This window comes from Carettochelys insculpta, chromosome 10, assembly GCF_033958435.1.
Source record: "Carettochelys insculpta isolate YL-2023 chromosome 10, ASM3395843v1, whole genome shotgun sequence".
NCBI classification, from domain to species: Eukaryota; Metazoa; Chordata; order Testudines; family Carettochelyidae; genus Carettochelys; species Carettochelys insculpta.
This window is the reverse complement of record NC_134146.1, coordinates 53,113,366-53,137,905: the sequence shown is the minus strand read 5'-3', so window position 1 is coordinate 53,137,905 and position 24,540 is coordinate 53,113,366. Positions and strand designations below refer to the sequence as shown.

At 46.9% G+C, this 24,540-nt stretch overlaps 1 protein-coding gene across 2 annotated transcripts in view; it reads left to right on the top strand.

Annotated features, from left to right (window-relative positions):
- ACAP2 (ArfGAP with coiled-coil, ankyrin repeat and PH domains 2) overlaps positions 1–24,540 on the top strand; it is a 157,403-nt gene that overhangs the window by 30,422 nt on the left and 102,441 nt on the right. For both annotated transcript variants that reach the window (XM_075003958.1, XM_075003957.1), the window contains exons 5-6: positions 3,310–3,368; positions 5,679–5,862. In XM_075003958.1, the coding sequence (XP_074860059.1) occupies positions 3,310–3,368; positions 5,679–5,862 (243 nt within the window). The remainder of the gene's footprint in view (positions 1–3,309; positions 3,369–5,678; positions 5,863–24,540) is intronic.

The window sequence follows — 24,540 nt, the reverse complement described above, 5'->3', positions numbered from 1 at the left end:
AGTACAGAACGCCAGGTTGCACATGCGCAGCATGCAGCACTGGCTGGCGAGTGTATACAAACCGGCAGTACACACCGTTCACAGGGTGGTTTCGCCCACAGCGGGGGTGCGCAAATCCCTGCAATGGTGGGTAAACCCCAGGAACCTGCTAACAGGGGTACCCTTCCACCAGCCGCAGATATCGGTTTTTCTCACCACAGATGCCTCCCTCATAGGGTGGGGAGCGCACATGGGCGAAGAGGTGACTCAAGGACTGTGGTCACCCACGGAACAGTCACTACACATAAATATACTGGAGCTCAGAGCAGTGTTCAACGCCTGCAGACACTTTCGAGACCATATACAAGGCAAAGTAGTCGGGATCAGTACAGACAATACCTCCACCATGTTTTATATAAACAGGCAAGGAGGAGCTCGATCCCGTGCCTTATGCACGGAAGCAGTCCGCTTATGGAACTGGTGCATCGCCAACAATATACTCTTGAAAGCCTCATACTTGCCAGGTGCGCACAATGTGAAGGCAGACCAGCTGAGCAGGCGTTTTGCACTCACACACAAGTGGCAGATCCGTCCCGATCTGCTACGGCCGATCTTCCACGCATGGGGTTTTCCCCAAATAGACCTGTTTGCCACTCAGCACAACAAGAAGTGCCCACGATTCTGCTCCAGGGCAGGACTGGGATGGGGGTCCCTGGGGGACGCGTTCGCGATCCCGTGGAGGGGCCCCCTGCTTTATGCGTTTCCTCCCACAGTGCTGATCCACAAAGTCTTGCAGAAAGCCAGGAGGGAAAGGGCCCGGATGATCCTGGTAGTCCCAACGTGGGATCAACAACAATGGTTCCCCCTACTTCTGCGCATGTCAGACCGTCCACCGATGCCTCTTCCGGTGGCGCCGGATCTGCTCACGCAAGCCCAGGGGTCCATAGTGCACCCGCACCCCCAAAGCCTGCGACTGCAAGCGTGGTTAATCCATGGCTCAGCTCCCTAGAGAGCACATGCACAGTGGAAGTACAGCAAGTCCTAGAAAGTAGCAGGAGGACTTCCACCAGGAAGACCTACAAGCAGAAATGGACTCGCTTCACGGCTTGGTGTTCTACCAAACAGCTGGCCCCCCTTTTCATGCCTATACCTGCAATACTAGAGTATTTACTGGACCTCAAGAGAGGAGGACTCTCGCTATCCTCGTTGAAGGTCCACCTTGCCGCCATCTCGGCGTTCAGACACGAGGAGGAAGGGCACACGGTGTTCGCCCACCCTATGGTTACCAGGTTCCTCAAAGGGTTGGTAAACCTATACCCCCCTCGGAAACCGATTCCACCTTCGTGGAACTTGGACCTGGTGCTTAGCACGCTAATGGGACCACCGTTCGAGCCCTTGGCCACGGTCCCCCTCCGCCTCCTTACAATAAAGACGACCTTTCTTCTTGCAATTACATCAGCTCGTAGGGTGAGCGAGCTTGCGGCAGTCATGGCAACGCCACCCTGCACTGTTTTTTCCAAGGAGGCGGTAACCATACGGCTGCATCCAGCCTTTGTTCCCAAAGTTTCTTCCGAGTTTCACATTAACGAACCTATCGTTCTACCCTCGTTTTATCCAAAGCCTCATAACTCCAACGAAGAGGCGCGCCTACACCTCCTGGACGTGAGGAGGGCGCTAGCCTTCTACGTAGACAGGACCAAGTCCTTCCGGAAAACGGATAGACTCCTAGTCTCCCTCACTCCCAAGTCGAAAAGAGAAGGTCTCTCCTCGCAGAGAATCTCAAAGCACATTGTGTCCTGCATAAAAATGTGCTACGAGCTCAAAAAGACTCCTTTATCGGCCACTCCCAGGGCTCATTCCACTAGGGCGGTGGCGGCATCAACAGCCTTTTTCAAGGGCGTTGCGTTAAAAGACATTTGCAGAGCGGCGACCTGGTCATCCTACGACACCTTCGCCAAACATTACGCCCTTCACAGGGTATTCCAAGAGGATACCCGTCTCTCTGCAGCGGTCCTCTCGGGGACAAGCTGCACATAATCCGATTACCCACCTCCTATCTTGGGTTACTGCTGGGTAGTCACCTATTGTGGAGCACCCACGGGGACACTCGAAGAAGAAAGAGAAGTTACTCACCGTAGTAATGGTGGTTCTTCGAGATGTGTCCCCGTGGGTGCTCCACTACCCGCCCATCCTCCCCGCTTCGGATCTCTGTTAGTGTTTTGCAGGGGCACCTGAGGCGGTTGGTTGAGGAACTGTCGGGGACTGGATCGCGCACATGGCCAGGATCGCGCAAGGGAGCGGCGCGCGCCGGTGCATGCGCGGTCCGGCAGAAACTGCTGGAAAGATCCGACCTGCGGCGCCAGGGCGAGCCCGACACCTATTGTGGAGCACCCACAGGGACACATCTCGAAGAACCACCGTTACTACGGTGAGTAACTTCTCTTTATAGAAAGATTCTGAGAATAGGGTGGATGCAGAAGGTCACCAATGAGGAATTATATAGGAAGATACAGTTGAAAGAGAACCTGCTGCAGAATGTTATAAAACGGAAGCTACAACTATTTGGACTGTATTCCAAAGCTCTCCTCTTCTGAGGTTACTGCTTGGAAGTTGCCTGATGTTGAGCATAGGCATGGTGCTTGAGAGAGATTATACACCTTGTGCAGTTCCTTTGGTTCTTCAAGGTGCGTGTCCCCCGGGTGCTCCACAACCTGCCCTCTTTTCTTCCCTGTTTTGAAGTTTTCTTGGTGAACTTCATCATAGAAGAGAAACTGAGGGGGGCTTGTTTTAATGCAGGGCATGAGGTTGTACAGGGTGCATGTGCAGGCTGAACAGACACTGTTTTTGAAAATCTCTGGTCAGCAGCACATAGGGTAAGTGTGTACTTGAAATGTTCCCCCCCATGTGTGTGCCATGTCTCAAAGAACTACCTTAAATTGTGCATAGTGAATAACTTTTTTCCCATCTTTATGCTTTCAGCTTTCTCATATGCACGTCACTGGGAAAAAGCACAAGTTAAGTAACCAGTGTTCATTACTGGTGCAGTTCTAACTTTTCTTTTGTGTTGCTGCATAGTGGTATTCTGCTGAGACTTTTCAGATGAAAGATGCTTTTAATTTGAAATGCTTCAGTTTTTCTTTTAGACAGTTAGAGTGAGAAATGTGGTTTAAATGCAAAACCTGCAGTTAGCCCTGGCTCTCCTTATGCCATCTCTCCTAAATCTCCAGGATTTAGGCAGAATTAAAGGCTTTAGGCTTAAAATAAAAGGAGTCTAGGACTTACAAATCCTTTTATTGAAGTAAGTTTTTTTTAATGTTTTTTCTTTTTCAGACCCTGTTTGACCAAACCCAAAGATCAATTAAAGCACAACTTCAGACGTTCATTAAAGAGTAAGTTAATTTTCATTTCAAAGAATTTTTTCTTGCAATTTGCTAAGGTGATTTATCTCCACTAAGCCCAACTAGGAAGTGAAATCAGCTTCTGAAGAGGTGGGAGATATTTGGAAATCATGAAACCCCAGCTTAACTAGCACCTATGAAGTTTGTCAAAAAATAATCAAACATCCCAAGAAAAGGAAGGAGCAGCATGGAGAGATTTTTAGTTAGTGGGTTACTTTAAATCATGCCTTGGGTGACTGTCAGACTAACTTGGCAATAGTACAAATTTTAAGTTCGGAATACAGGTTGAACCTCTCTAGTCCAGCAAACTCCTCTGTCTAGTATCATTTTAGTTAGCAGGATGACCACTCATGGGTGTGGCCAAGTTTCCCATGGTCCCATCAAGTTTGTTTACAGCCACCAGTCATGGCTCTGTGTTCTATGCTGTTGTTTAGCTGTAACTTACCCCTAATGTCTTCTAAGAGTCCAGTAAGCAGAGGAACTCTTAGTAATGTGCTAGACAATATTGACCTCTTGTTGTCCAGCACATTCTCTCATCCGGCACTGGTCAGGTCCTGTGGGTGCTGGACAAGAGAGGTTCAACCTCTGTCGTATGTTAAAGTAGGGCCCTGCCAAATCCATTGTCCATGTTGGTTAATTTTGTGATCGTGGGATTTTAAACATTGTAAATTTTATGATTTTTGCTATTTAAATCTGACATTCCATAGTGGTGTAATTATAGGACTCCTGAGGGAGTTGTGGGGGGGCTTGCAAGGTTATTCTAGTGGAGGTTGCGGTACCTGTACACTTACTTCTGCACTGCTGCAGGCAGTGGGGCCGCTGTAGGGCTGGGTGGTTGGAGAGCAATGGCTGCTGACCAGATGGTCAGCTCTGAGGGCAGAGCTGCTCCCAGCAGTACAGAATTAAGGATGGGATTGTGTGGTATTGTCCCCCTTACTTCTGCACTGCTGTCTGCAGAGCTGGGCTCACAGCAGCCATTACTCTCCTTCTGTAAACACCCAAACAGATATGTTACTTTGCTTACCTGAAGTATCCCATTGACTTGAGTGGAGCTATCCGTATGCTCTAAGTTTGTGTGTTTGTCATATCCTGACCCTGCAAACAACTGAGCAGCTGCTTAGCTCTGTGCACTCAGAGTAGCCTCAGTGACTTCAGTGGGACTGTGCTCCCAGCCTATAAAATTAAGCATGTGCATAAGCCCTCGAATGATGGGGACCTCAGCATCACCAAATCTTCTTCACTTTAAAATAGTACTTTGGAATTAACAACAAACATTCATATTTAGGCACCTAAGGTTAGGATGTTAGGAGCACCTAAGCTGCTTAGGCATCCAAGACTCAGATTGCCAACCCTCATAGGAGTATGACCTGGCTGAAGTATTTCAGCTTTCTTTAGCTTTTGAGATTTAATACATCAGAAGGCAGTGCTGGTTTCAAACATAGCATGGATTGTTTCCTTACCAATTTTGTGGTTTGAGTTTACGATGTCACAGTAAAGATTTGAATGAGGTCATGGACTGTCTTTTTCAGAATAGATGAACATTTAATTTGAAAATCAGAAGGAAAAAAATTAAATCTGAAATTCTACTACAGGTTGAACCACCCCTAATCTGGACTTCCCTAGTCCAGCAACATCCCTAGTCCAGTGTCGTCAGTGGCCCATCAGGTGCTCTGCGGTTGGCTCACACACTGGGAAAAACTGACAGGCTGGGCCAGGTGTGTTGCAGGATCAGAGGAGAGTGGAGCCCTTGTGGGACGGGGGAGAGGAAGCCCCATGTTCCAGAGGCTTGTAGCAGAGCTGCAGCACCTCAGGAGCCGATAGCTGGGAGTGGAACACTGGGACAGGTTTGGGCAGTATCCCACAGGTTAGTAGCCGGGATCTAGCGAATTCCCTAGTTTGTTGCCGGAGCATGGAGGCTGTACCGATGACAGATTAGAAACTCTTTAAAGCAAAGAAGAATTACTTTTTTGTTTTGTATCAAATTTTTTAAAATCATGATTTTGTCTACCCTGGGTGGAACTAGATGAATACCTCAGTGTCCACAAAGTAAGTTCCAAATTTCACTGCCTAGCTAGCTTAAAAAAATAGAGCAACCAGGAAATTCGCACTTCTATCATCCTTGTGCTGTAACTTGCATCTGATCCACATAGTGTGGGAAAGTGAAACCAAAAAGATCAAATATGATACTTGAAAATGGAATAATGTGAGAAGAGTTTTAAAACTTTGTGTATTTTTAAATATTTTATGTGCAACAAAATGAGCCTTCCAAGGATATTAAAATTCATCTCCCCTTTTCTTTAGAGATATTAGAAAATTTAAAGATGCAAAGAAGCAATTTGAAAAAGTTAGTGAAGAAAAAGAAAATGCACTAGCAAAAAATGCACAAGTTCAAAGAAACAAACAACATGAGGTAGAAGAAGCCACCAACATTCTTACTGCAACACGAAAATGTTTTCGGCACATAGCTCTGGATTATGTTCTTCAGGTAAGTGGAATAATCGCTGTTCTTCTTTCAATAACTGTGTTTTGATGGTTGGTTGAGTGATGTCATCTTAGAAATCCTTGGTTTTATTGTTGTTTTAACTTGTGAACATCACAAGAATATAATTGTGTCCTTGAATTGTTTTGATTACCCAGACTACATTTTTATTAGGCCAGCCTGTGTGTGTTTCCTCCTTGTTTCTTTACAATGTTATGCTATTGTTACAGTGGAATTTAATGCTTACTTTCATTTTAACTATTTGTTTAAAAACCAGAGTTAATTGAATTAATATCAGTTAAATCATGTGGGATTTAGTATAGTATATTTGACTTTGGTATAATTCGTTGTACACAATTGTACGATATCAAAGGTTCAGCATCAGGCTGGTAATTGGAAATTATCTAACTTACTCCAGTCTGGAGTTGTGGTTACCATTACAGATACGTCTCCTCTACTCAGGCAAAGAAAGTGTAATATGCTCCTAATGTTAAATGGAAAGAAACACAGAGCTCTTTTTTTAATGTCCTAAATCCTAATCTTTGGATATGGTATTAAACAAATAGCCTGGCTATACGAACCCTAGTTTGCTAAGTTTTATTTTTCGTATTGTATTATATGAAAAGCCATGGCAGTTCTTTATGGATCCATGGGTGATTATAGACTGTGTGGTCATTGACAGGATTGAATCTGAAACATTCAGCAGTGAGGATTAAATTAATTTCTGTGCAGGGCCCTGCCAAAGATCTGTGAATCACTTTGTTGTTAGTACTGAGGCTGCAGCTATAGGGTAGACACTATACAGGTATAATAAACGTATTTTCTGCCTAAACTGCTTACGGTCTAAGAGAAAATAACAGCTTGAGTCCATAAATGAAAAGTGGAAAATAGCATGAGCAGTAATCGCAGCATTCCAGCTGCTTTGTCATTGTCAAAGTTGTTTTTTGGTATTATGGCAGAGGTGGCAAGGACTGCCTGTGATGTCCTTGGTTTCTGAGAAGCATGGTGAAAAAGGAGATGGCAGTGACGTGGAGAGACAAAAGCATTACCATGTTGAGAAAAGGAAAAGGTGGAACCACCATTGGAGGAATTGGCTTCATTATCAACAAGGAATGATCTTCAAAAATCATCTGGTGCAAGTTCAAGTCATGGCACACCAGAGTGCTGCCACTCCAACTGATCAAGAATGGCACCCTAAGATATTCAGATGTGTGCTCCCACAAATAGAAGCAAAGAGGACTATATGGAAGAATTCTATCAGGAGGTCGAAGAAACCCCCTCTCAAAAATCCACATATGATAGCAATGGGAGATTTCAATGCCAAAGCTCGAAAAGAGAGAGAAATGTTAAACCAGGTGTTACCAATGAAGAAGACCTTGAACAGGAGGTGGATATGGATTATACCCTATGTGAAGAATAAGAATGATCAATAAATGTTGCACATTGTACAAGACACCTCAATAGTACCATCATTTAACAGCTGTGGTGGTCATTATGTGGGTCAACTTGAATGAAAAGGAGAAGCGCTACAGATGGTAAATCAGAGGCAGTGGCCAAAAATATTCAGTGAGGCAATCCTGAAAGCAAACATTTCCAAGGAATACTGGAATCTTACCTATAACATAAGAATGACCAGACTAGGTCAGACCAAAGGTCCATCTAGACCAGTAGCTGGTCTTCAGACAGTGGCCAGGTGTGCCAGAGGGAATGAACAAAACACGTAGTTGTTGAGTGCTCTCGCCCTTATCACATATTTCCAGTTTCTAACAAAGAGAGGCTAGGGACTCTATTCCTACCCATCCTAGCTAAGAGTCATTGATGGACTTATCCTCCATTAATTCTATGTAGATCTGTTTTTGAACCATGTTAAAGCCCTAGTATTTACAACATCCTCTGACAAGGAGTTCCACAGGTTATGCGTTGCATGAAGAAATTCTTCCTTTTATCTGTTTCAAACCTGCTAACTATTAGTTTCATTTGGAAAGCCCTAGTTCTTGTGCTATGGGAGCAAGAAAATAACTTTTCCTTGTTCATTTTCTCCACACGAGTCATGCTTTTATACATCTCTCTCCTATCCCCCTACTCTTCTTTTCTTCGAGTGTCCCTGTGGGTCCTCCACATTAGGTGTCGGGCTCGCCCGGCGCCGCAGATCGGATCTTCCAAGCAGTTTCTGCCGGACCGCGCATGCGCCGGTGTGCGCCGCTCCCTTGCGCGCTTCTGGCCATGTGCGCGATCCGGTCCCTGCCAGTTCCTCTTAACCGCCGTCGGCTGCAGACGGAATCCGACTAGGCTACGGCCCAGTTAGCGTATTAAATGATTTTTAGCTGTTTTCTTTAAAGTTTTCAAGTTCTTAGTCTATTGTTAAGTTAGCCAGTTGTTATTTTAAAAAAAAAAACAACAAGAAACAACTAGCGGGACGGCATTCAGTCCAGTCCTAGTAACAAGCGGAGCACCGGAGGCCAGGAGCCTAGGGCCATTAGCCCTCCTGCCGCGACAGGCTATCGGAGAGGGGGAAAACAGCACAGAGAAGGTGCTAAGTACCCCATTAACAACTAAAAGACTCACCAACAATGTCCTCTTGAGGATTCAAGAAATGTGAGTCTTGCCGAGAGGCAATGCCAGCATCTGATGGGCACAGTCACTGTATAAGGTGCCTTGGGGAGTCCCATGTCACGCAGAAATGCTCCTTCTGTGCAAAATTAACAGCCAGAGCAAGGAAGGACAGGGAGATGCGGCTTAAAATGCTGCTATTCGACAAGGCCCTCCAGCCAGACGTGCCGGAGCGGCCGCAGCAGGAGGGACCCTCCGGGGCCCATAAAAGGAATGCTGCCTCCCTCACCCCATCAGTGCAAAAACGGAGGAAAGTCTCCCCACCCCGATCCCTGCCAGCAGCAACAGCGAGCGGGACGGGAGGAGCACACAGCCCCCAGCCGCAGCAACAGCTGATCGGAGGCGGCACGGAGAGCCACGTGCAGGCGGCTCAGCCTCCGATGATCAAACAGCCGCCCCGCACCGCAGGCAGGGCGGCAGCTAAACAAGCGCCAATACTGGCAGCACCGCAGGCAGTGGCACCAACCCCCGGGGAACCGGTGGTGCAGAGCGCGCAGGCACGCAGCCTGCAGGCACCGGAGGACACCGCCTGCGCAGCACCGCCCAAGAGCGTGGCGAGCGCGGCGCGGACGGGGCCGAGATCCCCTGCACATCAGGGGGCAGAGCCACCTCCTCAAGGGAGGGGGAAGGCTGCACAGAAAACAAGGCACCGCAGCCCCTCTCCAGACAGGGCTGCAGAGTTGCTTTCTCTCAGCCCTCCGCTCATGCTGCGGACTCCAACTAGAAGTCAGGGGTCCCCCCTAGCCTACCCGGAGCCCCCGTTTCCAGTTTTACAACCAGCCTCGCCCTGGCTGGGACCAGCCTCACCCTTTTTGGGGTTTCAGCCGCTGGAGTACTATCACAAATCGCTCTCTCCAGTGTCCCATGTCTCTCGACGATCTCGCTCCCCCAGACGCAGGGGGTACGCACCAAGGGAGTGGTCCAGGTCACCTTCCCAAGAACAGTGCCCATGCTGCCATGGTCGTCCCTACCACGCGGGACATAGACACCACCGGCATTCTACCAGGGAAAGATCCCCACAGACGGTCCCGTATCCCTGAGGGCAATCGCGAACGGGGACAGAGACTCAAGTATCTCAGGGGGACCTGGTTATGGAACCCCGAGATTTTCCCTTGCAAGCTTCCAGCGAGCGGATGTACCATCGCCAACAGGAACCGGAAGGGTCCAGAGAGGCGTATCCTAGTGGTTCCTCTCTCTCCTCCCCGGACGAGGCTACGGCCCCAGGGGACATCCATCCTCCAGACGATCTCAAACAGTTTCAAGAGCTGTTTAAAAGGGTGGCCTTCACACAAGGCATCCAGACAGCAGAGGTGCAAGAGAAACACCATAAGCTCGTCAAAAAACTGAGACCTCCGGCCTCCTCCAAAATAGCAATACCGCTTGACGAAGCAATCTTGGAGTCTGCCACTATGATATGGCAGACCCCTGTGACTATTCCGCCTGTCCACAAGAGAGCGGATAAGAAATACTTCGTGCCGGTGAAGGGCATGGAGTTCCTGTTCAGCTACCCACAACCAAATTCCTTGGTGGTAGAGTTGTCGCAACAAAGATCAAAGACATCTCAATTCAAGACAGGGGGAACAGACAAAGATGCCAAGAAGCTAGAGCTGTTCGGCAGAAAGGTCTACTCCTCCTCCACACTACTGTTGCGAATGGCAAATTACGCAGCGCATCTAGCGAACCACAATTTCGACAACTACACTAGGTTAACCTCCCTCATGGACTCGCTTCCAGAGGACAAGAAACCAGTGCTCAAGGCCATCGTGCAAGAAGTCTATGCGGCCTCGAGGACGGGAGTTCAGATCGCCCTGGATGTTGCGGACACAGCAGCACGCTCCACAGCTACGGCAATGGTGATGCGAAGGGAGTCCTGGCTCCAGACTTCGGGTATACCGAGGGATCTGCAGGCCAAGATCGTCGATCTTCCCTTCGACACGCAGAAGCTGTTTGCTGAAGCAACTGACCTGGTCATTCATTCCAGTAAAGATTCAAGAGCCACACTCAGGACCCTGGGGATTTACACCCCTCCATACAGAAAGAAAAAGTACTACCCTCAACAAAGACGGTACCAGTACCAGCAACAGGGTCCCCAGTAGCACAGGGGTTACGAGCAAGGGCGACATCAACAGCACCAGCAGTACAGAACTCTCAGGCGACGTTCCCAACAGAGCCGTGCGTCCTTGGGGCAGGGCCAAAGGCCACAAGTTTGACACACAGATCCAGGGCTGCGCCATCACTACCATTGCACAAGGTCATCCGAAGCTGTTATTCCACCGTCGCCTCCGACCGTTCTACGACCAGTGGCAAAGGATCACCACAGACAAATGGGTGCTGGAGATCATAGCCATGGGGTACGCCTTCCCCTTCCAGTCGCTCCCACCGCCACGACCTCCACCCAGGCCCCACCTCCAGGAGGCCTCCCACTTAGCGAGGCTCAAGCAGGAGGTAGACCATCTTATGCTCATGGGGCAGTGGAAAGAGTGCCGGAGCAACTGCAAGGGAAAGGGTTCTACTCGAGGTACTTCCTCACGGAGAAAAAGACAGGAGGCTGGAGGCTCATCTTAGATCTTCGAGGCCTCAACCGGTACCTGTGCAAGCAACGCTTTCGGATGATCACAATCGCCTCCATCCTTACGGCACTGGACGATGGAGATTGGTTCGCAGCCCTCGACTTACAAGACGCGTATTTTCACATAACTATCCATCCGGCTCACCGACGATTCCTCCGGTGCATGGTAGGCAAAGAACATTTTCAATCCAAGGTCCTACCATTTGGCCTCTCCTCGGCCCCCAGAGTCTTCACCAAGACCTTGGCAGTGGTGTCAGCCTACCTGCACAGACAGGGGGTGTTTATATTCCTGTATCTGGATGACTGCCTACTCAAAGGGGCCTCGAAGGAAGAGGTACTATGCATGATATGCGTCACAGCAGGCACGTTCTCTTCGCTGGGCCTGGTTATCAATCTGGCAAAATCAAAGATAGACCCCACACAGGACATAGAGTTCATAGGGGCACGCATAAATTATATTATAGCGAGAGTGTATCTACCAGAGACACGCTTTCGGGCCATTGGCTCCCTCGTGCAATTCATCACCTTCAGCCCTACTGTGCCGGTTCTGACGTGCTGACAGCTGCTGGGCCACATGGCAGCAGCGACGTTCGTAGTACAGAACGCCAGGTTACACATGCGCAGCATGCACCACTGGCTGGCGAGCGTATACACACCGGCAGCACGCACCGTTCAGAGGGTGGTGTCGCCCACGACAGAGGTGCGCAAATCTCTGCAATGGTGGGTAAACCCCAAGAAGATGCTAACAGGGGTACCCTTCCACCAACCACAGATATCGGTTTTTCTTACTACAGATGCCTCTCACATAGGGTGGGGAGCACACATGGGCGAAGAGGTGACGCAAGGACTGTGGTCCTCCACGGAGCAGTCACTGCACATAAATATACTGGAGCTCAGAGCAGTGTTCAACGCCTGCAGACGCTTTCGTGACCATATACAAGGCAAAGTAGTCGGGATCAGTACAGACAATACCTCCACCATGTTTTATATAAATCGGCAAGGAGGAGCTCGTTCCCATGCCTTATGTGCGGAAGCAGTCCGGTTGTGGAACTGGTGCATCGCCAACAATATAACCTTGAAAGCCTCGTACTTACCAGGCACTCACAATGTGAAGGCAGACCAGCTGAGCAGGCGTTTCGCACTCACGCACGAGTGGCAGATCCGTCCCGATCTGCTACAACCGATTTTTCACGCATGGGGCTTTCCCCAGATAGACCTGTTTGCCACTCAACACAACAAGAAGTGCCCACGATTCTGCTCCAGGGCAGGACTGGGACGGGGGTCCCTGGGGGACGCATTCGCGATCTCGTGGAGGGGCCCCCGCTTTACGCTTTTCCTCCCACAGTACTGATCCACAAAGTCTTGTAGAAAGCCAGGAGGGAAGGAGCCCGAATGATCCTGATAGTCCCAACGTGGGATCGACAGCAATGGTTTCCCCTACTCCTGTGCATGTCGGACCGTCCACCGATGCCCCTTCCGGTGGCGCCAGATCTGCTCACGCAAGCCATGGGGTCCATAGTGCATCCGCACCCCCAAGGCCTGCGACTACAAGCGTGGTTAGTCCATGGCTCAGCTCCCCAGAGAGCACATGTACAGAGGAAGTGCAACAAGTCCTAGAAAGTAGCAGGAGGACTTCCACCAGGAAGACCTACAAGCAGAAATGGACTCGCTTCACGGCATGGTGTTCTACTAAACAGCTAGCCCCCCTTTCGGTGCCTATACCTGTAATATTAGAGTATTTACTGGACCTCAAGAGAGGAGGACTCTCACTATCCTCGTTAAAGGTCCGCCTTGCCGCCATTTCGGCCTTCAGACACGAAGAGGAAGGGCACACGGTGTTCGCCCATCCCATGGTTACCAGGTTCCTTAAAGGGTTGGTAAACCTATACCCCCCTCGGAAACCGCTTCCACCTTCGTGGAACTTGGACCTGGTGCTTAATGCGGTAACGGGACCACCATTCGAGCCTTTAGCCACGGTTTCCCTCCGTCTCCTTACGATAAAGACGACCTTCCATCTCGCAATCACATCAACTCGCAGGGTGAGCGAGCTTGCGGCAGTTATGGCAACGCCACCATGCACAGTATTTTCCAAAGAGGTGGTAACCATATGGCTTCATCCAGCCTTTGTTCCCAAAGTTTCTTCTGAGTTTCATATTAACGAACCTATTGTTTTACCCTCGTTTTATCCAAAGCCTCAGAACTCTAACAAAGAGGCACGCCTACACCTCCTGGACGTGAGGAGGGCGCTAGTCTTCTATATAGACAGGACCAAGTCCTTCCGGAAAACGGATAGACTCCTAGTCTCTCTCGCTCCCAAATCGAAAGGAGAAGGTCTCTCTTCGCAGAGAATCTCGAAGCACATCGTATCCTGCATAAAAATGTGCTACGAACTCAAAAAGACTCCTTTACTGGCCACGCCCAGGGCTCATTCCACTAGGGCGGTGGCGGCATCAACAGCCTTTTTCAAGGGCATTGCGCTAAAAGACATTTGCAGAGCGGCGACCTGGTCATCCTATGACGCCTTCGCCAAACACTACGCCCTTCACAGGGTATTCCAAGAGGATACCCAGCTCTCGACAGCGGTCCTCTCGGGGACAAGCTGTACATGATCCGATTACCCACCTCCTGTCTTGGGTTACTGCTGGGTAGTCACCTAATGTGGAGCACCCATGGGGACACTCGAAGAAGAAAGAAATGTTACTCACCGTAGTAACGGTGGTTCTTCGAGATGTGTCCCCGTGGGTGCTCCACTACCCGCCCATCCTCCCCGCTTCGGATCTCTGTTTAGTGTTTTGCAGGAATATCCGAGGCGGTTGGTTGAGGAACTGGCGGGGACTGGATCACGCACGTGGCCAGGAGCGTGCAAGGGAGCGGCGCGCACCGGTGTATGCGCGGTCTGGCAGAAACTGCTTGGAAGATCCGATCTGCAGTGCCGGGAGAGCCCGACACCTAATGTGGAGCACCCACGGGGACACATCTCGAAGATCCACCGTTACTATGGTGAGTAACCTTTCTTTCTAAGATGAAAAGTCCCAGTCTTTTTAATCTCTCCTAATATGTCAGCTATTCCAAACACCTTATTTCTGTTGTTTTTTCTGATTTTTTTCCCCCCAGTGCCAAAGTATCTTTTTTGAAAGGAGTTGACCAGATCTATATACAGTGTTCAAGATGTAGGCATACTATGGATTATATATAGAGAAAACTCTCTCTGGTTTGTGTCCTTGTGGTGAGTGGGCTTGGGTGTTCCAGTAAACTTGAGAGAAGTGCTGCTGGGGAGTCTTGTGCTTCCAGCAGGGTTACCAGGGCAGCAAAATCAAGAGGGAGTGTCCAGACAAAGAACAATCTTAAAAGTCCTCAGTGGCAGAACAGGCAGAGGATAGCAAAGATGATGCTACAAGGGCTGTGAAGGGGGATGAAAGCTGCTGTGGACAGAAGACTCACAGTTGTCATGGATTCCATGCTATTGGACCTCAGTTTTCTATCTGTCAAGAACTGTGTGGTGGCTGCAGTGCAACAGTTCCCCATCCCCCCGCAACATTAAAAAGTCACACACAGGCATCTTCCTCTGTGTACTACTCCCCCAAAACTTAGGCCCTACAGTGACTGGCAAGTGGCAACAGGAGCGGGATTGTGAAATGTGGAAGCTTTTAGTCATGAACCAGCTTGTAGGCAGTGGACGTATGTATCAGCCATTTCATTTTGAGGGCTGAGGTGGTAGAACAGTCCAGCTGGTACATCCACGATTGAGCAGCCTTAATTACGATCCACTCTGTTCACCCCACATGGGGAGGGGGCTAGAAAAGATGCCCTAAATATAGTCCACCTCAGTCCCCTAACTGGATAACCACCTCCAGTGGGTTCGCCTTCATGTGGTCGAAATCGAACAGTAAACTTTTTGAAACATGAAATATTAGGACTAATGGATAGCCCAAACAGCGAGCTACGTGAAGGACTCATGGCAATTTATTGCCCATGAGATGCAACGATTAAACGTCAATATTGCAGCCCTGGCAGAAACACACAGACCAGTAGAAGGACAGCTAAGAGACTAATGCTGAGGGTACACGTTTTTCGGGAAAGGAACCCCAAAGAAAGAAAAACAAATTAATGGAGTAGGATTTGCCATCAAGAACAAACTGACAAAGATCCTATCTGAAGTCCCTGTCGGCATCAGTGAGCGACTCATGACTCTCTGCTTCAGGCTTTCCAAAAACCAACAGGCAACTGTTGTCAGTGTTTATGCACCAATTCTAGATACTGAAGATGATGTGAAGGAGAAGTTCTATAACCAACTGGATGCAGTCCTGAAAGACATACCAAAGAAGACAAGATTTTTCTATTGGGGATTTCAATGCCAGGGTGAGAAGTGACGCGGCTCTCTGACAGACTACCATTGGGAAAGGAGGAGTTGGTAATAGCTACTCCAGTGGAATGCTCCTCTTTATGAAATGTGCAGAACATGAGCTAGTCATTGTGAACACCCTCTTCTGCCAGAAAAACAAATTTAAGACCTAATGGCAGCATCCACAATTTGAGGCATTGGCACCTCATAGAATGTTGTTGTCCACGCTCGGGGTTGGCATGATGCGTTTCTCCCACGTTCAATGATTAGTGCTGATGAGTGCTGGACTGATCAACACCTTATTTGCTCCACAGTGGTCATTATGATTGTCACCAAATGGAGAACTCAGAGAAACAAATCTCTGCAAAGATCAATGTGCAAGGCCTGAAGGACCCCATCAGACCAAGTGACTTCCAGATAGCACTCCAAAGGAAGCCACTGACAATACACCCTGAAGATGTGGAAGAACACTGGTGTCAGTTGAAAAATGCCATCATTGGAGCCTGTGGTAGCCATTGGCTACCAGACCAGGAAACCTGAGGAATGGTTTGAGAGCCATGTGGCGATTGCATGATCAATTTAAGTCAAGAAGGAAAGCCTTCAGGACCTGACAATGCAACATCAATTGCATGACGAAGAGAGAAGCGCATGCCAAGGCAGAAGTGCAACATAAAACAAGTCTCCGAAAAGCCAGTGGTGGACTGAGACGGCATGAGAACTCCAGCATCTTGCAGACATCAACGATACAAGAGATTTCCTTACTGCTACCAAAGCAGTTTATGGACCGAGAAACAACAGAATCAGTCCCCTGAGATTAAAGGATGGTACCCAACCCTTCAAAGATAATGAAGCCATTGCTCCTCACCATAAGAAGCACTATAAATGAGCTCTCGAACCACCCCTCCCCTGTGGTCCTAGAATCTCTTGACCAGATCCCTCAGCAACTGCCTAGAGGTGATCTTGCAACATTTCCTAACCTGAGTGAGATCCAAGCTGCCATCAAAACAATGAAGTGCAACAAGGCAACTGGACTAGATGGAATCCCCACCAAAGTCTTCAAAAAGGGCAGGCGAGAGCTCCCCAAACAGCTCCACCTCCTGATTCTCAAGATCTGGGACAGGGAGCAGATGCCACAAGATTTCAGAGACACACTCATTGTCAGCCTTTTGAAGAACGATAACAAGTCAGACTGGAGAAACTTGTGGCATCTCCCTCCTGGCAACAAAAGGGAAAATCGTAGCTCGAGTCCTCCAAACCGAGTCCTGCCACTCTCAGAAGAAATTCTCCCAGAATCCCAATGTGACTTTGGAGCATTCTGAGGAACAGCAGACATGATGTTCACTGCCCAGCAACTGGAAGAAAAATGTTGTTAACACAACCAAGCCATCCATACGAGTTCCATCGACTTGACCAAAACCTTTCACTCAGTCAATCATACTGCCCTGTGGACCATCCTCTCAAATACCAGCTGCCCCCAAAAATTCATTAACGTATTAAGGCTGCTTCACGATATCATGACTGCCACAGTATTGAGCAGCAGTGGACCCCTTTGAGGCCAAAATGGGAGTCAAGCAAGGCTGCATCATTGCCCCATCACTGTTCTGCATCTTCATCACCATGACCCTTCACCTGATTGATGGCAAGCTACCATACCAGATGGTGTGAAGATTGTCTATAGAAAGAGAGGGGAGCTTTTCAATCTTAGATTGAAGGCTAGAAGCAAGACCTCCACAGTCTCCGTCATGGAGCTCCAGTGTTCGGATGACATTATGGTTGTTGCACTTTCTCGCACATTCCTTCAGACTATCTTAAGTGCCTTCCTTGAAGCATATGGCCGCGTCTACACGTGCACGCTACTTCGAAGTAGTGGCGCCAACTTCGAAATAGCGCCCATCACGGCTACACGTGTTGGGCGCTATTTCAAAGTTGAAATCGATGTTAGGTGGCGAGACGTCGAAGCCGCTAACCCCATGAGGGGATGGGAATAGCGCCCTACTTCGAAGTCGAACGTCGAAGTAGGGCATGTGTAGACGATCTGAGTCCTGCAACATTGAAATAGTGGGGTCCGCCATGGTGGCCATCAGCTGAGGGGTTGAGAGATGCTCTCTCTCCAGCCCCTGTGGGGCTCTATGGTCATCGTGTGCAGCAGCCCTTAGCCCAGGGCTTCTGGCTCTGCTGCGGCAGCTGGGGATCCATGCTGCATGCACAGGGTCTGCAACCAGTTGTCGGCTCTGTGGCTCTTGTGTTGTTTAGTGCAGCTGTGTCTGGGAGGGGCCTTTTAAGGGAGCGGCTTGCTGTTGAGTCCGCCCTGTGACCCTGTCTGCAGCTGTTCCTGGCACCCTTATTTCCATGTGTGCTACTTTGACGTGTAGACGTTCCCTTGCAGAGCCTATTTCGATGTGGTGCTGCCCAACGTCGAAGTTGAACGTCGATGTTGCCGGCCCTGGAGGACGTGTAGGCATTATTCATCGAAATAGACTATTTCGATGTAGCGTGCACATGTAGACGTAGCCTGTAAGAATCTCAGCCTCAGTCTGAACATTAAAAAGTCCATGGTGCTTCACCGACAGGACAATCTCATGCATCTTCTATTGAAGTCAGTGGAGAACTGCTGGAGAATGTGGAGCACTTCCCATACCTTGTAAGTCATCTTTCCGCTAATGTTGACATGGATGCGGAAATCCAACACTGTCTGTCTGAGCTGTGCAAGCTCGGCTTTCACCCACCTGAGACGAAGGGTCTTTGAGAACTGGGACATCTATCACAAGACAAAGCTCCTTGTATGCTGTGCAGTGGTTGTTCCAACGCTACTCTATGCATGTGGAAACCTGGAAGACATACAAGCGTCATCTGAAGGCAATTGAACAATATCAATAACGCTGCCTCAGGAGAATTCTAAATATCTCCTGGGGGGATAAACGCATGAGCATTAGCATCCTGGAAGAGTTGAACATATCCAGCATTGAAGCCATTATGATTCATCAACAACTTGGTTGGACTGGTCACATGGTTCAGATGTCTGATCAGTGCCTCTCAAAACAGATTTCTTTTTTCTGAGTTGGAGGAAGGACAGAGGAGTGTCGGGGACCAACAGAAGCAAAATAGGGACATGCTGAAGGTGCACATGAAGAAGTGCAGCATCGGTATCGACACTTGGTAGAACCTTGCCCAGGACCATCCTCAGGGGAGAATGGTAATCCATGAGGGGGTGGCACAATTTGAGAGGTCCCGCTGCAGTGCAGACAAGGACAGGTGGAGAAGAAAAGAGCATAAAAAATTGCGCCATGCCTCTACAACAGCTACTAACACCTGTCTCTTCTGTGATAAGATCTGCAGCTCCAGAACTGGGCTGACCAGCCATCAACAGACTCATAAATAGGAGGGTGACATGAGGACATCCTACTTGTTATCGAGTGACCACCAAGAATAAGCATATAGACAAAAAGATGTCCTGTTTTTTTTCCTCTGTCCCTCTTTAAATAATTACTGCATTCTATTTGCTTTTATACTATTGCTGCACATTGAGTGAATGTTTGCAGAGTACTATCCACGATGCCTCCAAGATCTCTCTTGAGTGATAATAACTAATTTAGTCCCCATCATTTTGTGTGTATATTTGGGATTATGTTTTCCAATATGCATTACTTTGCATATATGAAGATGAAAATTCATCTGCCATTCTGTTGCCTTAGTCACCTAGTTTTGTGAGATCTTTTTGATGCTGTTCACAGTGTGCTTTGGACTTCACTGTCTTGAGCAGGTTAGTACCATCTGCAGATATTGCCCTTTCTCCAGATTGTGTATGAATATGTTGAATGGGGTAGGTTCAAGTATGGACCCCTTCGGGTCACCATTAGTTACCTTCTCTCCATTCAGAATAGTGACCATTTATTCTTACCCTTAGTTTCCTTTTTTTAACAAACTATCAGTCGTTGAGCAGACCTATCATCTTACCCCATGACAAATGTAATGCAGACTATAAAAATTTGACTGGTAAATTGACAATGTGTGAAATTAGCTGAGGAAGAAAGATGGAAAAGAGGTAAGGGAAGACTCTTAGAGGAAACCTTGAACTTGCTAGAGAAGTGGAGGAATGTGAAGGGATATGGTAGTCACAATTTGAGTAGTCTTTCCTCTGTAAGTTGGTAAGAAAAAGGCTAAGGGAAAATGTGAAGAAGTACCAAAATTAAGGGCTTTTGAAGATGACAGATCTCAGAAGCCTCAAAAATGGTAAAAGGGAATTGAACTTGTACAGTTCAACAAGAACAGCGCTGAAGAACAGGGATAGAAGCAGTCTGCAAAGATTTCTATGCTGAACTGTTTGTATCTCAGATGTCTTAATACCAACACTTCAACAGACCAAAAAGCACTTACTCCCTTTTCCTTGTCAGCACAATTCAAATTTCAGTTTGCCAAATGGAGGGAAAATCCACAGGTAAGGATGGAAACACTTGCTTAGAGGTTTAGCTGTTGTTTGAAAATGCAAACAATATATCTAGCTCCAAGGAGTCCTACACCATTCTATTGTTTGAGAAGAAACATTGCAAAGCTCTGAAGAACTAGCATCCAAAATGCCTGCTGTAACCTATCTAGAAGTTGTGTGCCAAAATAACAACAAATCAAGTTTGAGTCTGGGTGAGCAGCAGGCAAGAGAGCAGGCTCACTGACAATCGATAGGCTATTGCTGTCACTGCATGGTATCCAGGGGACTGGAAATGACCAATCTCTGAAGAGATGGGAGATTTTACTGGGAAATGACATGGGTACCCGTGGAGAGGGAAAGGCGGGATATGAGAAAAATGGAAAATGTGTTGTGGTTGCCACAATTTGTACAAGAGCAAAAGGACTGATTGGTCAAGGTGATTATGGCACAGGAGAGTTGTAAGAAGGTGTTTAAATGTACATAAGTGGTTCATAATGGTCAATATGGGGTGAATTTAGTTCTTATCATGCGAGATAAAGCAGTACAGTAGAGTTATGAACACCAGAGTTACAGTCTGATCAGTCAACCATATACTTCATTTGCGGAGTTATTAACAGTGGTTTGTAACCTATCCTCTAAATCCGCTTCGGTACCCAATGACTGGAAGACGGCCAATATAAAGCCAATATTTAAAAAAGGCTCTAGAGGAGACCCTGGCAATTATAGACCGATAAGTCTAACATCAGTACCAGGCAAATTAGTAGAAACACTAGTAAAGAATAAAATTGCAAGTCACGTAGAAGAGCACGAATTGTTGGGCAAAAGTGAGCATGGTTTCTGCAGAGGGAAGTCATGTCTAACTAATCTATTAGAATTCTTTGAAGGGGTTAATAAACATGCGGACAAGGGGCACCCAGTGGACATAATATACCTAGATTTCCAGAAAGCCTTTGACACGGTCCCACACCAAAGGCTTTTATGTAAAGTAGGCCGTCATGGGATAGGAGGAAAGATCCTTTCATGGATCGGGAATTGGTTAAAAGACAGAAAACAAAGGGTGGGAATAAATGGTAAATTTTCACAATGGAGGGGGGTAACTAGTGGTGTTCCCCAGGGGTCAGTCCTGGGACCGATCCTGTTCAACTTGTTCATCAATGATCTAGAAAATGAGGTAAGCAGTGAGGTGGCCAAGTTTGCAGATGACACCAAGTTGTTCAGGACAGTCAAAAGCAAAAGGGATTGTGAAGAACTACAAAAAGATCTCAGCAAACTGAGTGATTGGGCAGCAAAATGGCAAATGAAATTTAATGTGGGTAAGTGTCAGGTAATGCACATTGGAAAAAATAACCCAAATTACACGTACAACATGATGGGGTCAAATTTAGCTACGACAGATCAGGAAAGGGATCTTGGAGTTATAGTGGATAGTTCTCTGAAGACATCCACGCAGTGTGCAGCGGCAGTTAGTAAAGCAAATAGGATGTTAGGAATTATTAAAAAAGGGATAGATAATAAGACAAAAGATATCATACTTCCCCTATATAAAACTATGGTACGCCCACATCTTGAGTACTACGTGCAGATGTGGTCTCCTCACCTCAAAAAACATATATTGGCATTAGAAAAGGTTCAGAAAAGGACGACTAAGATGATTAGGGGTTTGGAACGGGTCCCATATGGGGAGAGGCTAGAGAGACTGGGACTTTTCAGTCTGGAAAAGAGGTGATTGAGGTATATAAAATCATGAGGTATATATGATAGAGGTATATAAAATCATGAATGGTGTGGAGAAAGTGAATATAGAAAAATTATTTACCTTTTCCCATAATACAAGAACTAGGGGACACCAAATGAAATTGATGGGTAGTAGGTTCAAAACTAATAAAAGGAAATTTTTCTTCACACAGCGCACAGTCAACCTGTGGAACTCCTTGCCGGAGGAGGCTGTGAAGGCCAGGACTCTATTAGGGTTTAAAAAAGAGCTCGATAAATGTTTGCAGGTTAGGTCCATAAATGGCTATTAGCCAGGGTAAAGTATGGTGCCCTAGCCTTCATAACAAGGGCAGGAGATGGATGGCAGGAGATAAATCACTTGATCATTGTCTTCTGTTCTCCTTCTCTGGGGCACCTGGCATTGGCCACTGTCGACAGATGGGATACTGGGGTGGATGGACCTTTGGTCTGACCCAGTATGGCCATTCTTATGTTCTAACTGGAAATATGGAGTCAGGTAGCAAAGACCCATTCTACCCTGCCTACCGAAAGAAAGCAAATACGGGACAGTGCAGTGCTGTGTTAATGTAAACTACTAAAAAGTAAGGGGAAGGGGGAAGGCTAAACATTGACAAGGCCAGGAAACTGTGCTTGTTTCCTTTAAATTAAGGTGCTTTAAAAGCACTATTTTTCCTTCTGCATAATAAAGTTTCAGAGCTGCATTAAGTCAAGGTCCCATTGTAAACTTTTAGAGAACGATTTTCTGAATGATGAAGAATCTCCATTCCCAAGGTGTGCATAACTCTCTGAGGTTCCACTGTAACTTAGCTGTCAGTAGCAGGCTTTTACTATTTTAGGACAGGCTTAGGAGAAGTGATCACATTTATTAAGCCAGTTTTGCACTTTCTGCATTGGAATTCATGTGCCTTTGGTGTCTGTTCTCATGTATGCTGCAATTCACTTAATAAAACTTCATTTATAATGAAGGAAGTTCCCAATTTTTTTTCCATGTAATCCGCCATACAAATAATTCAAGTTACAGATGAACCTTTCTTTTCACTGTGAAGCTTTTCTTGTGAGGAAGAAATGACTTCATTATAAAAGGATTCTACTGAAGTGTCTTTGTGGTTATATTTAATTGGGTTTCATTTGTATGTTAATTTTTCTCTGAGTTTTCTATTATACTTTTGTCCAGAAAAGTTTTTTAAAAGTGTTTGTTGCAGAAGGCTTTCCAAACCATTTAGTATATAGGTTTAAAATACTATCTGTTTTAACTTAGTTTCTGTAAAGTTAATTTACTTGTTAGCATTAAACAGACATGCTGAGGAAGTGAATTCCACATTTGTGAGGGGTGTTTTTGGAGAAACTCTTAGGTTATGGAAGATAATTAAAGCCACCTGCCAGAAGGCAAAAAGAGAGAAATAGATGCATTTGAAAAAATCAGGTATTATACATAAAATATGACAGTGGGCATGAATGATACATTCTTGGTCAACCAGTGAACACAAGTAGTTAGTGATTTCTGCTAACCCAGTAAGATCATAGAGGTGGAGAATATAAAGTGTAATTTGTAAAATAGAATTCTTGTGAAGACTTTTAGACTTAACTCTCGGAGGTGGGGATTTGTGACAGTTTTGATCATAGAAGTCCCCTTTGGGTTATCCCTGGTGTGTTGATCAAGCCAATGAGTATGCTACCTTGTCTTCTGGGGCTCCCCTGCATCCTGTTCTGGTGGGCCAGAACTTCTGGTCTCCTCCAGCCAGGACACAGAGTTGGGGTAGCTGTCCTCCCGCAGAGCAACATAGCCACTGATCCATCTCAGTTCTGGGAGATCTCAGCTGTATGACTTTTTACAGCATCCAGGAACTTAACCCCCTCAAGGGGACAAATTTTTTACACAGAGAAAGAGTGTAAGTATGCTTGCTTTATCTGTGAAAGACAGATGCACAGTTGTTGCTCCCCCCTCCCCATGTAACAGTTATTTACACTGGGTTTAATAAGCAAGTGTTTTTATTAAGTATAAAAAGTAAGATTAAAGTGGCTGTAAGTGAAAGCAGACAGATCAAAGTTAGTTATTAACCCAGAATAAACAACATTCCAGCTAATTCTAATCTAACAACAAACTTGTTACATGCAAATTCTTACCGTAACAGTTGTTCCATTTCACAAGCTAAGCAGCCTCCTAGCTTGAACCCAGTCCTTCCCCCTGTTCAGTCTTAGATGTTTCCAGCAGACATCTTAGGTGGTAATTGGGAAGGTATCCAGGCAACTGTCCCTATTGTTTGGTCTCCCTCTTCCCCATTATATCCCCTTTGACCAAGGTGTGAATTCTTTTTGCTCAGTTCAAGTTTTTTTTCCTCATCATGAATGGAAAAGTTCCAGGTCCAAAAATGGGTTCCAGATTCAGGCGGAATGATCACATGTCTCGGTAGGCCCAGTCATGGTTTGGACTTACAGATAGCACAGAACCATTCACAGGTTGTTGACTTGATCTCCGAGCCATTAAGTTCCTCAAGTATCACTAATGACTTTTACTTGAACATCTGGACTAATGAAACAGGTTTCCATTTAATAATTGTAACTTTGGCTATGACTGCACTAGCCGAAAACTTTGAAATGGCCATTTCAAAGTTTACTAATGAAGTGCTGAAATATCTATTCAGTGCCTCATTAGAATGCCGGCAGCCGTGGCACCTTGAAATTGATGTGGCTCGCTGCCGCGTGGCTCGTCCAGACGGGCTCCTTTTTGAAAGGACCCCGGCAACTTCAAAATCCCCTTATTCCTATGTGCGGTTAGGAATAAGGGGATTTTGAAGTTGCCGGGGTCCTTTCGAAGAGGAGCCCTGTCTGGATGAACCGTGCGGCGGCGAGCCACGTCAATTTCGAAGTGCCGCGGCTGCCGGCATTCTAATGAAGCACTGAATATGTATTTCAGCGCTTCATTAGTAAACTTTGAAATGGCCATTTGCATGGCCATTTCAAAGTTTTGGGCTAGTGTAGACATGGCCTTTAACTTTACATACAAGA